The following is a 12,449-nucleotide window of genomic DNA, read 5'->3' on the forward strand; positions in this document are numbered from 1 at the left end:
TTTTATGTCTTGCGGTATGTGTACACACAGCAGATTTATTACAGAAAGGTCAATGATCAAAGATCCCGATAGGATGGTTTCTTCTGCACATACATATAAGTTTTGCAAAATCCTTCAGAATTCGACCCAGAAAATTATTCTGCCAGTCCTGGGTGAATATTCTCTTGCATTATCTACGTCTTGGCTTCTTCTTTTAACTTGAAGTAAAATTTTGCTGTAAATATAAAGATTTCTCTTCGGTTTGTCATTTAAGACATTATTGGTTGCTGATGCACACAGAGGTAACCAGTGCAACACACTGTATATGTGCAGGGTCTCTTCTCCTGAATGTTGATGCCCAACGGCATAGGTAGGTTTAGCATAGGACCTGCCTGACTGAGACCACAAAGCAGGGCTCCAGATGGCGACCAAAACGGTCGCCAATGCGCCTTAAAATTTGCAGATGGCGACAAGACTTTTTAGTCTTGTCGCCATTTGCGACTGTACCGCCGCAATCCTGCGCAGCCTGTTCTCTTCAGTAGCACAGTCAGTGGAGAAGGAAGGAGTCCCTCATTCTCCACTGTGACGCGGCCGCCACTACCACCAATGGGGATATGGCAGGGGAGGAGCTGTCGCCACTGCGCCACCAATGAATGTAAAACAGAAGTATAGGCAGTGGTATCAAAGACCCGGCACCCGGCCTCAATAACAGGGCATGCGATACGCGCCACAGATCGCTTGCCCTGTTATTGAGGCCGGGTCTGTTATAACGCTGCCGACACTTGTATAAAGGAGTTAAAGAGGACCTCTTATGGGTCCAAAGAATATGAACTTACTAGTAGCAGGCTGCATAGAGCGGCGCCCAGGAATGTAAGTGCACTTACTATTATTCCTGGGCGCCGCTCCATTCACCCGCTGTGGCTCCCGGTAATTTCAACATTCAGAGCAAGGAGGAGGAGACGCCAGTGTCTCCCCTTCCCCCTGACAGCAGCGCTGACCAATCACAGCGCAGGGCCAGGGAGAAAAAAAACAACTCCCTCGCTCTGCGCTGTGATTGGTCAGCGCTGCTGTCAGGGGGAAGGGGAGACACTGGCGTCTCCTCCTCCTTGCTCTGAATGTTGAAATTACCGAGGGCCACAGCAGGTGACTGGAGCGGCGCCCGGGAATAATGGTAAGTGCACTTAGATCCCTGGGCGCCGCTCTATGCAGCCTACTACTAATAAGTTCATATTCTTTGGACCCATGAAAGGTCCTCTTTAATTACATTCATTGGTGATGCAGTGCATCTATTGCTCTAGTGCATTATTTTCTGTGACTTTTTAAGATATTATTTTGCACTAGTGGACGTGTAAGTTTTTCTGTACAGCACTTCCTGGTCCATATAACTTGCAGCAAAAAATATTAACATGCTGCAGTAAAGATGCCTCCACACTTTGTGTGGGGCTCTTGACATGCAGAAGAAAACAAAAGTAGACCAATCGTCTTTTTGATAGATATATATACATTTTACCCACAGGACCCCTGGATCCACCCAGCCCCCCTCAGCTAAAAGAAGTCTAGTTCTTCCAACACAGTCCAATCCTTTGTCAGCGAAGAAACTGCGACCGAATCAAGACTATGCTGGATGGAACAAGCAGAGAGTTCTTTCTACACAGCCTCAGCAATTGCAGGGGTTGGTAAAATATCTGCTTATATTGGTCAAATCTATAATATATTAAAATATGAGAAATTAACTTAGGATTAACTAACTTTTTATAACTAAAATTTTCTGAATTTGTGTAAGAGGTTGTCACAGTTAAAAAACAAAAAAATGCGGACGTCCCCTGTAAATGGTCTAAAATAACAAAAGAACTGATACTAGTCCCTTTTCTCTCCTGCTTCTTCCAGTGCTGAACTCCAGCCCTCCCCACCACTGACCATCTTCCTTGCTGCAGCTTCGACGTTCTATGCAGCCAATCACTGTGATTGGCAGCAGCGGTGAACTGTGTACATTTAACGTCGCCATTGCAGCCAGGAAAACAAACAGCCACAGGGGGGGACTAGAGCGCAATGCAGAAAGAAAAAGGGGAGAACAGGGTGGATATCTTTAAAAAAAATATATAAATTTGGTCCTTTTAGACTACTTACAGGGGCTAAGTTTTTATGGAACTCTGACAACAGCTTTAAAATTGAAGGTGTAATTGGGATCTCTTCATAACTATGCAAAGTGTTTGCGGTGAAGCTGAATATATTTCGAAGTGATTTGTCTGTCTCTATACTCTTTCCATTACTTTCAATAATTATATTGCAGTTTTTCTAACTTGGGAAATACCTGCTACATGAACTCAATCCTCCAGTCGCTGTTTTCACTACAGCCTTTTGCAAATGACTTGCTCAAACAAGGTATTCCTTACAAGAAAATTCCACTGAATGCATTAATCAGGTATGGTGGGTCTTTCATTAAGAGAAATAAACGTATCCGAATAGTTATCGACTAATTAAACATTTTATTCTTAATCTGACTTAAGTTGAATTGATGTCCTGTGTTACAGACGCTTTGCCTTTCTGTTGGCCAAGAAAGATGTTTGCAGTGCGGAAATGAAGAGGGATCTGCTGAAGAAAGTGAAGAGCGCCATCTCTGCCACTGCCGAGAGGTTTTCAGGTTACATGCAGAATGTAAGTACAGTAGACATCACCATTGCAGGTGTATCCTTTGATTTTTGATAACTAGTAAACATCTATGGTGTTCTCATATTCCATCTTATAAAGGGATTGCATTTCAATAGGTTATGCCACTTTATGACTCATCCTGAGAATGAAGGGGATGCAGCTCTGATTCAAAGTGTTTCCTCTGCAGCTTTGCCCAACCACTTGACCAAAACTGCTGCTTTTCCTTTCACAGCATGTGGTCAGGGTGCTGCTGTGCAGTGTCTGTAATAGGGCTGTGTCCCATCATATTCAGGATTGCTTTCAGTCCCACAGATCTAATCTCATAAGAATGGAAAACCTCATTAAGATCTGGTGCAAGTTCTTATAGAAACATGATTGATTCTTTGCCCATAAACTCTGAGGAATGGGAGGCAAGGCCTTATAAAGGGCTAATATGGCTGACAGTGGTAGTTGTTGGACCTCGAATTCCTGTCTTAGAAGCTAAAGGTGGCACAAGTGCCTGTGAGACTGCACATACTGGAGCAAGTTTTCTCTTTTGGCTGTAGTTACACTGAATTAAAGGGGTTGTCTGGGTTCAGAGCTGAACCCGGACATACCTCCATTTTCACCCAGGCAGCCCCCTCTGCCTTGAGCATAGGAGCAGTTCATGCTCCGATGCTCTCCTTTGCCCTGCGCAGGGCAAAGGCATTTTTAGGAGTTCCGCTGACGTACCGGTGCTCTCCATGGGGCTGCCAGGAAGCCCGGTGACGTCTCCGGCACTGATGAGCGGGCTTTAGTGCTGCCCTAGCCATTAAAACTGCTAGGGCAGTGCTAAAGTCTCTCCATCATAGCTGGTGACGTCACTGGTGAAGTTTCCGCCCGGCAGTGTGTTATAAACCAAAGAGCCCTTGCCCTGCGCGATCTAGCGGAGCATGAGATGCTCCCATGATGGTCTCAGGGATGCTGCCGGGGTGAAAATAAGGGTATGTCCGGGTTCAGCTATGAACCCAGACAACCCCTTTAAGATATACTGCTTACCTTTGCTAGTGCGGGTTTAGGTTTACATTAGGCAACATTAAATGTGATATCTTTTTAGGACGCCCATGAATTTTTGAGCCAGTGCCTTGATCAGCTAAAGGAAGACATGGCGAAACTGAATAAAGCATGGAAGACAGAACAGTCTTCCGGAGAAGACCGAGCTGGTGGCAAAACTGCTGATGACATTGCTGCCACTCATGTTTACACGTGTCCAGTGATTTTCAATTTCGAGTTTGAAGCTCAGCATTCAATAATATGTAAAATGTAAGTGCAACATCTCTTTAGTCAGAAATGATTGTTTAGGGATTCTCACCTCCCTGGTTCATGTCTTCAGCTGCGCTGGAGCTTTTTACCTCTGTGCTGGAGAGGCACTTTATTTTTGAATGACACTATAGGCGAATGTGCCAACTGCTCGTATGTGCATTTTTTTTACATTGACCTCTGCTGAATGGCTATTGCACATGTCTTGTAACTGTCCCATTAAAAGCTATGAAGACAGAGTGGTGACTGGGAGCTGCAGCACGAGAGTATTTACAGCCTCAAGATGGCCAATGCTAGATTACAGCAATGTCCGTAGACCTTGACAACAAATAGTTTAATAAAACAAAAAGGAAGAGGGCATGATAGGAGGCACTTCAGAAAACTGCACCCAACTGCTTAGTGCCATATTGGATGAACACATTGAAATGGATTTACTAGATGTGTATACCCTTTTACAGATATTGTGTGCCTGTTAGCCTCCAATACGGTTAATGAGGATTTTAATATGTCAGGTGTTTATATACTGATTTATTTTTTGAATAACTCATGTTCCTTGTAATCAGGTGTGGCGAAAAGGTCATAAAGCGTGAGCAGTTTAACGATCTGTCAATTGACCTTCCTCGGAGAAAAAAACTGTTTCCCTCAAGGTCCATACAAGATTCCCTTGACCTCTTTTTCCGGGTAAGTTTCCAGAATTAAAATATGATTTTGTCATTTGATGGAAATGGGTTCAGACTAGAAATGGGAAACCTAAACCTGTTTAGGACATAGGGCGTACAGGTATGCCCTGATGTCCTGGTACTTAAGGACACAGGGCGTACCTGTACGTCCTATGTATTTCCGATCACCGCCGGGTGGTGATCAGAACTGGGTGCCTGCTCAAATCATTGAGCAGGCACCCGGAGACAATGCGCGGTGGGGTGCCCCCCTCCCGTGTAGGCGATCGTCGCAAACTGCAAGTTAATTGCGGCTTTTACAGGTTGCAGCAGGCGGCGGTACCATCGGGTCCCCGTGGGGCTGTAGGGGGGACCCGATGGCATGGAAGGCAGCGCAGTGCCTTCCTGTGACGAGCCTGTGAGATCCAGCCCCCTGGATCTCACAGGCTGGAAGCTGTATGAGTAATACAAACAGTATTACTCATACAGCCAATGCATTCCAATACAGAAGTATTAGAATGCATTGTAAAGGGGATTAGACACCCAAAAGTTAGTCCCAAAGTGGGACAACAAATAAAGTAAAAAAATAAAAGTTAGACTATGCAGACACTAAAACAGGATTTTTTTTTTCTTTTTGTTTCAAAAATAGTGTAAAACTTAAATTAAAAAAAGTATACCTATTAGGTATCGCCGCGTCCGTAATAACCTGTTCTATAAAAATATCACATGAACTAACCCTTAAGATGAATACCATTAAAAAAATGGCAAGCGATTAGTCATACGCAGCCCAAAATAGTGCCAATCAAATGGTCATCTCATCCCGTGGAAATCATACCCTACCCAAGATAATCGCCCAAAAACTAAAAAAAATATGGCTCTATGACTATGGAGACACTAAAACATTATATTTTTATTTTGTTACCTTGCCTCACAAAAAGTGTAGTATAGAGCAAAACTAAACTAGTACCAACAAAACTGCCACCCTATCCTGTAGTTTCCAAAATGGGGTCACTTTTTTGGAGTTTCTAGGGGTGCATCAGGGGGGCTTTAAATGGTCCAGCAAAATCTGCTTTCCAAAAACCGTATGGCATTCCTTTCCTTCTGCGCCCTGCTGTGTGCCTGTACAGCAGTTTACGACAACATATGAGGTGTTTCTGTAAACTACAGAATCAGTGCGTCTTATGGGGCAAAAAATACGGTAAATGGACTTGGGCTTCAATACCAAGCACAGCCACTATTTTTAAGTTGTGAAAAACCTCTTTAGTATTACACTTTTCAACCACTATTTATTATTATTGAACGCATCATGTCATATTACAACATTTTGACTGGTTAAAAATACTTAAAATATGAAGTTAGAGTAAGTTGCTTTGTATTTGCAGAAGGAAGACCTGGAATATTCCTGTGAGAAGTGCAGTGGAAAGTCAGCCATTGTAATACACAAGTTTAGCCGGTTGCCCAGGCACGTAATACTTATGTTGTGCAGTAAACTAGAATTTGGTTGAGCGTTGTTCTTTTTGGATATTCACATATATAACTTTTTTTTTTTTTTCTCTGCAGGGTCTTAATTCTTCACCTTAAACGGTACAGTTTTAATGTGGCGCTGTCACTCAATAACAAAGTTGGCCAACAAGTCATCATTCCCCGTTACCTTACTCTGTCATCGCACTGTACAGAAAGCACAAGGCCCCCAGTGCCGCTGGGCTACAGTACACAGGCAGCAGCGTATGTCTCAACTCTTCTTTTAGGGATAACATATTTTTGCTTGTCTGCTGAATTACTAGGAATTGCTTATTCCTGGCCTTCGTAACTTGTTTCCTGTAGCTTTTTTTTTCATTTTATTGTATAACTAGAAATAATTTTTTGCTTTTTAAAAAATGTGTTTACTGTTATCTGATATATAGCAAAGTTTGGACACTCGGTCCAGCTCGCCGCTCTTGTCGCTTGATCCTATGGACACTACCTCAGCTCCAGAGCTTTATAATGTCTAAAGATGTAAACAGCACTTAGACCATAAAATCTTGAAGCTTTTATTGAGTCATATAGGGCTGCAACGAGTACTCGACTAAATTGAGTAATTTGACAAAAGAATCCTCGATGCATATTTATTTTTATTTTTTTTGCATCAAGGATTCGTTTGTGTCACGTGACCACGGAGCAGGAGTGAAGCACTTGCTATTACTCCCGCTACGTGATCTCCCGCTGCTCGCGGAATACTCGCTTTTCCAGCAGAGGGCCTTCCATGGTCCTGCGCTACACTGACATGCGCACACCGCGACCTGATGCTCTGTAAGCAGCGCGGATTGGTGGAGTGTCTGCGGCACCCCTGCTGGAAAGTTAAGTTGGTGCGACTAAGGCTGGGTGCCCGGAGTGCACAGCGTGGATTCCAGTGGGGGGGGGGGGGGGGGCTGCTGGCACAACAGGGGGTGGGGGAGAGCACAGGGGGAACTGATGCACTTGGGCTGATTGCACAGGGGGGAACAAAGGGTGTTGGACTGATGGTAGGGGGTCTGAGTTTTATCAAGGAAAACAGTCTATAAATTATTTTCTCGCCCAATTTCCTTGGGGGACACAGAAGACCTTGGGTATAGCTCATCTCCCTAGGAGGCGTGACACTAAGTGAAAACTGTTAAGCCCCTCCTCCATCAGCTATACCCTCAGCCTGGAGAGAGAGACTGCCAGTTTTTGCTTAGTGTCCAAGGAGGCAAGACACTCCCTGCTACTGCAGGGCTGTTTTCTCCTTGTTTAAATTTTGATTTTTACTTTTTTCTTTTCTTTTTGTTCCAGATCATCAGGGACAACAGAGACGCACTAGACCTCTCTGTTTCTCCCGGGGTTGAGCTGCGCCAGTGCCGGTCACCCGCACTGCTGCCTCCCCCACAGAAGACAAGGTGGATCAGGGCAGCCCAGCTCCCCTACATCCCGCCAGCGCAAGGGTCGCCCGCACGCCAAGTCCCTCTCCCAGCGTCCTGCCACTACGGTGCCAGTAGCTGAAGGGGCGACCCTGCTGGAATGGACCGAGGGTGAAGACGACTATGGTGAGAGAGTGGCTTCTCCAGCCCTTCGTCCCCCACCCCCCACCCTGGTCTCCTGCGTGCCTGACCCCCCATACTTGGACCCTTCGGTCACTGCTGGACCTAGGCTGGCCCCTGGGGTGCTGCGGGGCGACATTCCACTCCCTGCTCCCTCTCCTCCCTTCTGGCCCTCATGGGACATTTTAGCAGCAGAATGCTGCGAATAGGCAACCACATCGCCTCCCTTCACTTATCAGCGTCCCTCCTGGGAACGCTGTGCTCACATCCTCACGGGCACCTGGTCTCAGGGTCCCCCCATCCCCTCACCGATGCGCTGCTCTGGACCGGGGGCCTTTTCCTGACGGCAGTGCTGCTTGGGCGACCGCACCTCCGGCGCTTCTTCCCGGCCTGCTGGGCCGCACTTCCTTCCCGGCCCCCGACTGTTCCGGCCTGCGGGGTGGACTCCCGCGGCCGGCATTTGGCTTGAGCACGATGCTCCAACGATTCCGGCCGGCCGTCGGCGACTTCCGCAAATTTTGGCCCAGGCTTCGGGCCTACTGGGTCGCATTCCGGCGCTCCACCCGGGCCCCTGACTTCCGGTCCGCGGGGTGGGCTTCCGCGGCCGGTTTGTCCAGGCAGTCCGCTCCGGTTTCCTGTGCGGCCCCGGTCAGCCGGGTGCCGCAGAAAATTTAGGCCCCGGCTTCACGGCCTGCTAGGCCGCAAACTTCCGGCCTCTGTTGGAGGGGGCGGGAACTTCTCCGGGCGCGAATTCTTCCCGCCTGGAGGTTCCCCGCCCCCAGGGGATCGCGGCGCCGCCTCCTCCTCCCTTCCAGGTTGGTTGGCTGTTAACCCTTCGGGTACCGGCCTCCGTGCTTCAGTTTGTTTTGCTCGGCTGATGGGCCTATATGGCTGGCGCCCCCCCCCCCCCCCCCCCTCTACTTCTATGCTGGGCACCTGTATGGTGGCACTTCTTCTGCCTCAGTGAGGCTATTTTTTATTTAGAAATGCATAACATGGTTAAGCTAATGGATTTCTTGTGCGCTGCGCAGGACGCTGCAGCCTTATCTCAGTAGCGCCGCCTGTATGCATGCTCCTTCCATGAGCGGCATGGTGTCGCACTCCCCGGCTGGTGCATGTTTCCCTTCTTTGCCCTCTCCGGGATACAGCGCTGGCCAAGTGCATGCGCTCTCCTTTTTTCGGTTGGCAGAGTTCGTCACCCTCCAGCTATGGTAACTGCCATGTGCAGACAACCCCTTCCTAGGCGGGATACTGCACTCTCTCGGGCTGCAGGCTTGCCTGGTGCATGACCCCCCGCTTAGGTGGAATACTGCACTCTCACCGAATACGGTGTTGGCCATGTGCACGAGAACGCTGCACTCATTGGATTCGCTGCAGGCCATGTGCACAGCCCCCTTCCATAGGCGGAATGCTGCACTCATTGGATTCGTTGCCGGTCTTGTGCATGTCCTCCTTCCATAGGTGGACTCTGCACTCTCACCAGATACGGTGTTGGTCTGGTGCACGACCCCCTTCCATAGGGGACCGCTGCATTTTCACTGGATTCACTGCCGGCCATGTGCGTGATTCCTTTCCATAGGCGAAACGCTGCTCTCACTGGATTTGATACCGGCCATGTGCATGACCCCCTTCCATAGGCGGAATGCTGCACTCACTGGATTCGCTGCCGGTCTTGTGCATGACCCCCTTCCATAGGCGGAATGCTGCACTCACTGGATTCGCTGCCGGTCTTGTGCATGACCCCCTTCCATAGGCGGAATGCTGCACTCACTGGATTCGCTGCCGGTCTTGTGCATGACCCCCTTCCATAGGCGGAATGCTGCACTCACTGGATTCGCTGCCGGTCTTGTGCATGACCCCCTTCCATAGGCGGAATGCTGCACTCACTGGATTCGCTGCCGGTCTTGTGCATGACCCCCTTCCAGGGGCGGAATGCTGCACTCACTGGATTCGCTTCCGGTCTTGTGCATGACCCCTTCCTCTAGGCGGAATACTGCACTTCATTGGTTATGGTGCTGGGCAGCCGGCCATGTGCATAACCCCCTTCCATAGGCGGTATGCTGCATTCTCATTGGATTCGCTGCCGGCCTTGGGCATGCCTTCTTCCCTCAAGCGCCATGCATACACCCTCACTGACTGGGGTCGTTCTCTCGCTGATAAGTTGCTGGCCGCGTGCAGGACCCCCTTCCATGGTGGGACGCTTGCAACTCACTAAATCCACTGCCGGCCATATACATGTTCCCCCTTTTGTGGGTGGTGTACGGCACTCTTACTGGATTCGCTGCCGGCCATGGACATGTCTCCTTTCCTCAGGCAACATACACACACTCTCACTGACTGTGTTTGTTCTCTCGCCAGTGTGCTGCTGGCCAGGTGCCTGACCCCCATCCATGGCGGGGTGCTCGCATTCTCCCTGGTTGCAATACTGGCCATGGGCATGGCTCCCCCTTCTGGGTGGCATACTGCACTCTCACCGGATACGTTGCTGGCCTCTAAGATGGGTGGAATGCTTGCACTCCCATTGGATACGGTGCTGGCCTTGTGCGTGACCACCCCTCATTCCATGGGTGGACCTTTTGTACGCTCACAGGACTCATAACTGTCCTTGTATGTGCTGTGCTGGACTTGTACTTGTCCCCATTCATTGGCGAAGTAGTTGTACTCTCACAAAATTCGGTGTTTGGTGGATTATTGCACACTCACTTAATGCTAGGATTACCCTGTGCATGTCCCCTTTTCACTAGGTGGACGTCCTGCTGGATGCGGTGTGGCCATGTGCATGGCCCTCTTCTGGGCGGAATATGGTATGTCTTCCTTCTCTGAAGTAGGTGCTGGTCTTGGGCATCACCCCCTTGTGGGGCGGGCTTTGCACGCTTGCTGCCCGCACTGTTTGCCAAGTACATTGCCCTCTCTTCTGGGCGGACTGCTTGCGCTCCGTCGCATGCCATACTAGTCTTGTGTATGTCCCCCCTTCCGGTTGCACTTTGCACTTCTGTGGTTTCTGTGGGGCTCTGTGGCTGGCCCTCCTTGCTGTATGACTATTTCGCAGTGGGTGGACGCTCTTGGGGGCTGCTACTCTGTGCGTTGTTGGGCCGTGTATGCCTTCTCCTTCCGTAGGTGGGTTGGCTTTCTCACTGCTTATGGGGCTGCTTGTACGTATGCCTCCATTCTTCCTGCGACTTGTCGTTTTTCTCTTGGGATACGGTGATTGCCGCCGGCCTGGCACTCTTCTCTGAGGAGATCTTTCTGTTCACCTGGCCTGGACGGGCTCTATTGTTCTCTACTGCAGCGAGCTGGGTGGTATCCATTCTCTGTTCGGAGGGTATATTTGGTGTTTCCGTTGTGACGGTATCCACCATATTCGTTGGCCCTTCCGCCTGGGGAGTGTTTGTGGTTCCTGGATGCGTACCCATTAGTTACCCTGTGGCATTGCTTCCCAGCGCAAGCGGTCACATGGTCGAGAGTGCTGTCTCCAGCGTCCCTCGCAGTCTACGTTGGCTCTGGCCGGATTACGGTTCCCTCGCCTGTTGCCATTCCTCCTCTTGGATGCGTTTTGGTTTGAGTCCTTCCTGTTGGCACCCTCCGTGCTTCAGTTTGTTTTGCTACCAGGTTCTAGCCGCTCTTTTCGAGCAGGTCGCCCAACTTCTCTTGGTTGCTCGATTACCGAGGTCTCAGGGACCTCCACTTTCGATTCGTTAGGGTATTCGCCTTCTGCGAATTGGTGAGCCGGACATCTCGGAGTAGCGGAGTTCTGCTTTTGAGCGGTCCTGTGGCTTCCCTGTTGCCCACTCCTCCTTGCGGTTGGAGGGTGTCATCCGTCTTCTCGGCTATTTTTCTCTCGACGGCTCTGTTTTGGCTTCTCCTGGGTCAGTTTTACTCCGATGTGGCTTCTGCCCCGGCCAGGCTTCAGGGGCTGTTCCTTCACTGCCCTCCCCCCTGGGGAGACCATGGTTGTTCATATGGATGGTCCCGGTGTTCCTTATGACCTCGTACTGTCTCCATTGTTCACACTGGCTGTACTAGCTGTGTGCCTATTACCGGGTTTGCCGCATTCTGTCCTCCCGCTGGGTGCAGATTACTTTTACCATTCTGGGCGCTGGTCCTGCTTGGACTTTACCTTCTCGGTAACCTGGCGTGCCTACTTTCTTCTGTCAAGATTACCCTTCAAGCCCCCACTTCGGGTCTGTAGAACACCTTACTGTGGTGGCTACAACGACGAGGACTTAGCCTGACTTGTCCTGGAGTCTGTTGGAAACTGGCCGGGTCCCGTTCGGTTCCTTCCGTTTGTCCATCTGCTCCCCCACTCCGCGTGGATTCGGGACGGCGTTGCTCGGGGGCCGACGGGACCGGTTTTCCCAACCTTTTTGCCGTGTCACTGATTTGCGCTTACTCGCATTGGATTTCCTCCCGTCTGCCCAGACGAGTCCAGCGAGCACACTAGTGTTCGCTCCCGGCCGTGCTTCGTCCAGGTTCTGTTGTCTGACTTAGGGTCTTCCCTGGGGTTCTTTAGGAAGCTGGGCATTCACCCAATTCTGCCTTTCTCTTCCCGTGATTCGGTCTTCTCCAGTCTGGCCTGGACCTGCGACTGGGACTCTGTTACTTGAAGTGTCTGCAGTTTTTTGCTTGGACATCTCCGACTCTTGTCGACGCTCGGTCTCTTGTTTCCAGGAGGTCCGCGCCAAGGTTCACGGCTCCTGGGTGCTTTCCTCCGCTTAACCACATGGCTATTGCTGTGGTTACTGCTCAAGGGCAGGGCTCTGTTTTTTTTTTTTTGGTGTCACCGTTCATTTCACCAGAGCGGTTGGTGCCTCCGGGGCCGGAGGCATTGGGCTTCGGCCATGTCATTGTGCAGGGT

The 12,449-nt window shown here is 49.8% G+C and overlaps 1 protein-coding gene across 2 annotated transcripts in view; it reads left to right on the forward strand.

Annotated features, from left to right (window-relative positions):
• The window catches only part of USP37 (ubiquitin specific peptidase 37), a 34,766-nt gene that overhangs the window by 13,582 nt on the left and 8,735 nt on the right, over positions 1-12,449 (forward strand). For both annotated transcript variants that reach the window (XM_044303843.1, XM_044303844.1), the window contains 7 exons: positions 1,496-1,651; positions 2,270-2,401; positions 2,511-2,634; positions 3,704-3,909; positions 4,470-4,587; positions 5,945-6,024; positions 6,123-6,287. In XM_044303843.1, coding sequence (XP_044159778.1) covers positions 1,496-1,651; positions 2,270-2,401; positions 2,511-2,634; positions 3,704-3,909; positions 4,470-4,587; positions 5,945-6,024; positions 6,123-6,287 — 981 coding nt within the window. The remainder of the gene's footprint in view (positions 1-1,495; positions 1,652-2,269; positions 2,402-2,510; positions 2,635-3,703; positions 3,910-4,469; positions 4,588-5,944; positions 6,025-6,122; positions 6,288-12,449) is intronic.

This window comes from Bufo gargarizans, chromosome 8 (assembly GCF_014858855.1).
Source record: "Bufo gargarizans isolate SCDJY-AF-19 chromosome 8, ASM1485885v1, whole genome shotgun sequence".
Lineage (NCBI taxonomy): Eukaryota > Metazoa > Chordata > Amphibia > Anura > Bufonidae > Bufo > Bufo gargarizans.